The sequence below is a fragment of the Natrix helvetica genome (genome assembly GCF_964273705.1).
Source record: "Natrix helvetica genome assembly, chromosome: Z".
NCBI classification, from domain to species: Eukaryota; Metazoa; Chordata; class Lepidosauria; order Squamata; family Natricidae; genus Natrix; species Natrix helvetica.
The window spans coordinates 50,267,465-50,273,464 of NC_138554.1; the positions used below are offsets into that span (position 1 = coordinate 50,267,465).

The following is a 6,000-nucleotide window of genomic DNA, read 5'->3' on the forward strand; positions in this document are numbered from 1 at the left end:
ACCGCGGACATTTCTTGGCCATCTGGCTCGTCCAAGCGGTTACCTCCAAATCCATCCAGCCATCCTGTGACTCCTGAACACCAATGGCAGACGAAGGTTTGGAGGTGCAGGCTGGGCCCTCTTCCAAAAGGCCCAGAGTGGAGCCCCCCCCCCAAGGGAAGCAAGGGAGGGAGAGGCAACACTAATAGATCCCCTTCCCGGGCCTCAGGGGACTTACCCACCAGTAAGGAGGGAACCCGTAGAGGCCACGCTACACAGGCCCAAAAATTCTACAAGTCTCCAGACCTCTTTGCAACCTCTTTGCAACCAACACCAACACACATCTGCCCCGCTTCTTCACTCGTTACCATTCGCCATTAGCGGAGGGGACAGATGCGCTGAGGAGCCCATGGTCCTCAGGACTCCTGTACGCGTTTCCGCCACTCCCTCTCATACCTCAAGTAGTGACCAAATTGCTGTCAGAAAGGGCAGAACTGATCCTAGTGGCTCCCCACTGGCCCAGGAGGTCCTGGTACGCAGACCTTGTCAGCCTCTCCATCCAAAAGCCGTGGAGGATTCCTCAGGAGCAGATCTCCCTCAGCCAAGGCCACATCAAGCATCCAGATCCCCAGTGGCTACAACTAGCCGTTTGGCACTTGAGGGGGAACTCCTGAGGAAACAGGTTCTCAGACAAGGTCATCAAAACTATTCAAGCGTCCAGGAGACCTTCTACCACTAGAATATACGAATACACGTGGAACGCATTTTCTTCCTGGTGTCATGAGAAGGATGTGCAGGACACTTCGGTTGCAGTGCCAAATTTTCTGGAATTCTTCCAAGAGGGTTTGGACAGGGGCCTCGCACCCAACACGCTCAAGAGACAGGTGGCGGCTCTATCCACCATTCTTACCTGTAAATCCTCTCGATCCCTGAGTCAACACCCACAAGTAAAGAGCTTCCTGAAGGGTGCGATGAACATCTCCCCTCAGGTGGTTCATCGATACCCCTCCTGGGATTTACCATATGTCTTGAAGGCTCTAACGGGGGCTCCCTTCGAACCTCTCAGGAAGGCAAGCCTCCATCATCTGACTATTAAGACGGCCTTCCTCATAGCTATCACATCTGCGCGCAAAATATCTGAGTTGGCTGCGCTATCTGTGAGGGAGGACCTTTGCATTATTCATAATGACAGGATCATATTGAGACTTGATCCATCCTTTATACCTAAGATGAATACTCAATTTCACAGAGCCCAGAAAGTGATCGTTCCTAACTTTTGTCCAAATCCAGTACATCAGAAGGAAAAAATCTGGCATAAACTAGATGTAAGAAGGGCAGTCAGAATTTACATTAAACGATCAAAGGAGTTTCGGCGTTCCGAATCCCTTTTTGTATCTTTTCACCCTGGGCCCCTTGGTCGCAAGGTTTCGTCTCACACAATTGGACGTTGGCTGAGGGCTTGCATCAAGCTCGCCTATGAAGCTCAAGGCAGGACTGCACCACGCAGAGTAACCGCGCACTCAACTAGGAGAGCTGCAACTTCAGCTGCATGGGCGACCCAGGCGTCTATCATAGACATTTGCAGAGCGGCCACGTGGGCCTCGCCCACGGCGTTCATCAAGAACTATAAAATTGAGACCTTTGCCTCGGCAGAAGCCTCCTTCGGAAGACGTATATTACAAAGGGTTGTGGAGGCTACGGAGACCATGGACTCGACCCGCCCTGGGACACAATAGCTTGGGTATGTCCCATGCTTGGACTCTCCAAGCAGCGCACAGGAGAAAGACCGTTGGCTTACCTGAACGGTCGTTCTCTGGGCGCTGCGGGAGAGTCCAACCCCGCCCAGGGTTTGAGAATTGACCAGGACTATGACCTTACAGAGACTTGTTATGGGCGTCCTATTTGAATCTTTCGTTTTTAAAACTGACCTGCCAGAGGCAAAGGAGGCGTGGTCAAGGAAAAAACTCAGTCAGTCCTAGGGCAGTTAGGCTGTGTTAACCCCTGCTTGGACTCTCCTGCAGCGCCCAGAGAACGACCGTTCAGGTAAGCCAACAGTCTTTTTGAATGCATAATTATATATAATTCTCCCAAACATTGGGTTGGAACAATGTGTAAATAAGATATAAAAAGTATAATGGAAAACTAGTCTTCCTATTATAGAATGTCATTCTTGTAGCTTGTGAAATATGCAAATAATATAAATAAATCTTATTCTTGTGTATTTTTCTTTTCAAAAGTTGGCACAGATGAGTCTCAGGCCAGTAGCATGACTGACGCAGATGACACACAGCTCCATGCAGTAGAAAGCGACGAATTTTAACTTCCAAGTGGATTCTGAGTTTGGATGTTTGACTGACTCATTCTATTGGATTCTTCCTTTCCCTTCCTGCCACAGAGCCAGCATTGTTTTAATGCTCCACTGATACCCCAGGCGCATCATTCATCAGATTTTAATTAATTCTGAATTAATGGCAGTGTATTTGGGGTCATAATTTCAGTCTGAATTATTGACTTCATCTTTGTAAACATGATTCTTCAAAGAGGAAATACTTTTTCTAAAATCTCCTTTTTGTTGACAAACCTATCATGGAAGATGAAATTTGCTGTACAGGAACTGGGAGATATGGGAAAGTAACTGATGAAGCAGTTACTTGCTCTGTCCCCAGAAGAGTCTTAGTTTGGCTCTTTCCAAGAAGCAGAGACCTGCGCTTCTCCATTCCACACTCTTCAGAGATAATTGTGGAAGTACAGGACTGGAATGTATTGAAGACATTTCTGAATATTATTCGAGTGTAAATTAAATGCCAGAAAATATAAATGACCTTAAAATGAAATTTTCTCTTGTGAACGCTTTACAGAAAATATAAAATCCAATGTCCCTCCTTTAGATTTATCAACTTGCCAGAATAGAGACTTCCACAGAATACATTAGTATTCCACCAAGAAGTTAACTTCATCAGGCTAACTTCCAAAGCATCAGTTGTTTGTATTTGTATACCATTCAGCTCAGTAACATGATGTTGCTCATCATGTGCTCCTTGCAATTGCACCTGACAGTTCAAAAAAAAATCAAAATGCTATTGCAATTATCAATTCCTAGAAAAGAAATAAATGTGTAGATTTGCAGTGTTGAAAAATGCAATGAAATAAATTCACAATAACAGAATGCCAAGATGACAATGGAAGCCTTAATCCAATCAAACCTTACAATGGTGGTGCATCCCCCATCTATTTACAGCAGTGACCCCTTCAAAAATTATTTTGTAAAGTGTTGTCTGAATGAACAGATGCAAAAAAATTGTGCAATTATCTGTCTTTTGGGAGGGGGCGGTTGGGTTAGGGTTTTTTTATCCTGTAAGTTTTGAGTACTTCCTCTATAATGTCTTGTAGGAATATAGACCCCCAGATGGCTATTTCTCTGAGGAAAGAAGCTAGGCTGTATTATTAACAAAGCCAGTTTTCTCCTCCTTTGTAGCATTCCTGCAGCAAAGGTGGTTGGCTTTTGTGCAGTGACCATCAAGAAAGTGTATGATAACCTTACAGTGCTAAAGAGAAAATTATGCACAATAAAATGGTTTAAATTTCATAAAATTGTATTGTGGTAAGTTTTTGCATATTTTATTTTAGTCTATTTTTTAAAGGCCTTCATTAATACATATTAATACAGACATGATTGTCTAAATACCATCTCTTTGATAGCTAAAATGCAAACGTCACATGTTAGGGGGTAAGAGCAGAGTTGTAGAAACGTCAGGGCTGCGTGGTTGTTGTTTTTTAAGGTCACTACAGCTACCCGAAGTCCAGGCTAAGGAAGTTTAAGATGCGATCTGAGGAGTTGTAATGTACGAAAGAATGGAAAGACTTGAAAATCAGACAGTGAATATTTCACCTTTTGTTCCCTTTGTTAATGCAGCCTACAAAGACCGATAGAGTCCTAGGTTGCATTAATAGAGAGATCAAGATCATGTGAAGGGTACCATTTTATAATGTCTTGATAAGACTGCACTTGGAATATTGTATTCAGTTTTGGTCACCACAATATAAAAAAGGTGTTGAGAGTCTAGAAGAAGTGCAGAAAGCAACAAAGATTATTAGGGGACTGAAGCTAAAACATAACAAATTGGTTGCAGAAATTGTCTATGTCTAGTTTAATGAAAAGGAGGATGGGGGAACATGACAGTAGTGTACCAATAGCTATTCTCCAAAACAATTTAAGGCAGGACAAGAAGCAATGGATGGAAACTCATCAAGGAGAGAACCAACTAAGGAGAGATTTCATGACAGAACAACTAATCAGTGGAGCAACTTGTCTCTAGAAGTTGTGGGTGCTCCAACACTGGAAGTTTTCAAGAAGAGATTGTCTGAAATGGTATAGGTTTCCTGATTGAGCAGGAGGTTGGACTAGAAGACCCCCCTTCCAACACTGTTATTCTGAGAGTAAACTTGTATTTGACTGTAATTGTACTTCACTGTCCTTTCCCTATTTAACTGACATTCAAGTCCCTTCAACTACTAAACATATAGCTAGTGAATTACGAATAAAAGTTACAATGGAGTTTTTAAAAAAACAACTACTTATGACCCATAAAATTTTATGAGTATTGCTTCCCCCTCCAATGGTCATGTGTCTGCATTCCAGGTGTCCAAAATTTATGACCAGTTCTATGTCCTGCAGTCACATGTCTACAATTTGCAAAAAAAAATTGCTGTTTCTAGCAAAAAGATGCCATAAAATGTATGTGGATGCTATGTCTAACCTGAAACAAGGCTCTCTTCGGATCCAGCAAATTGTGACAGCTACAGCCAACCTTTCCTTTTTGATTCCTGATAATGTGGTGGAACTACAGTTATAGACTATCCTAGGTGGAATGGATTACCATATCCTTTTCAGTCAGGATTCAAAATCAATGGCTAGGACAGAAGCTTCCTTCATGGATTACCTGCATTGAGACATGGATTGGGGAATGTATCTTTCCTGGTCCTTTTTGATACTTTCCAGATAATTCAATAATTTTGGCCCACTGTAGAGTTATATAATGTCCCATTCATTCCTTTATGGTGTTACTATTTTTCCTTTCAATTATGTTCAATTCTTGGAAACTGACTTGACAAATCCCTAAGGTTTTCTTGGCACATTTTAAAGGAGTGATTTGCTATTTCCTTCTTCCCATGGCTGAGAGAAACTGACTGAACAAGGTCATCCAACTACTTTTATGCCTAAGGAGTGACTATAATTCAATCTCCCAATTTCTAGCCTGATGTCTTCACTACTACATATATTAGCATTCTCAGTTAGGTGATAATGGAGGAAATAAAAATCATCCAAATGGTTTCTAATTTGGTATATTGCAGGGTTTGTCTCTTATTATTTAAAATCACCAAGAAGTTGCTGGAATAGTTCATTGGTTTAGAATGTAATATGGTAAATTCAACATGCTAATGATATATAAAGCCACTGGGGATTGACTCAGGGAGTTGTTACCCATTGTCTGGAGGTTGCTAGGGCTAGTATAGGAGGAAACAACAAAAACTGAATACATGACAGTCTGAGATGCTGTTTTTCAGAAGATATCTGGCATCCAGATCTGGATGGGAAGATTTCATTATTACAAAGCAGTTGAGAAGCAAATACAAATCACTAATACAGCCAAGAAGCACATCCCTGCATAGTTGCAGGCCCCAAGCCTAGGATTCTTCCATGACATGATATAAAATGCACTCCTTACTTATTTGCATGTGACATGAAAAGTGTGTGTGTGTCTGTGTGTTAATGTACATTTTCCTCATTTTGGCATTATGGCTAGCTGTGAATGCCTATGTCTCCAGAGAAAATGTATGGTCAAGGCCTGGCTCAAGAGGATGAAAGTTCTGATTAAGGTAAATCTACATTGCAAGCAGAGCCTTCCCTAGGTATAATTATCTCTCTCTCTTTCTTATAGTATTCAGGAAGCTCCAAGGTGTTCTTGTGAAAGAATGTGAATTCTCAGAAGTGTAAACAGGAAAGGGGATAGGATCTTGGCT

The 6,000-nt window shown here is 42.1% G+C and overlaps 1 protein-coding gene across 2 annotated transcripts in view; it reads left to right on the top strand.

Annotated features, from left to right (window-relative positions):
- CDC27 (cell division cycle 27) overlaps positions 1-3,570 on the top strand; it is a 44,020-nt gene extending 40,450 nt beyond the window's left edge. For both annotated transcript variants that reach the window (XM_081969749.1, XM_081969750.1), the window contains exon 19: positions 2,217-3,570. In XM_081969749.1, coding sequence (XP_081825875.1) covers positions 2,217-2,299 — 83 coding nt within the window. In that variant the 3' untranslated portion in view covers positions 2,300-3,570. The remainder of the gene's footprint in view (positions 1-2,216) is intronic.
- Positions 3,571-6,000: the final 2,430 nt, after the last annotated feature.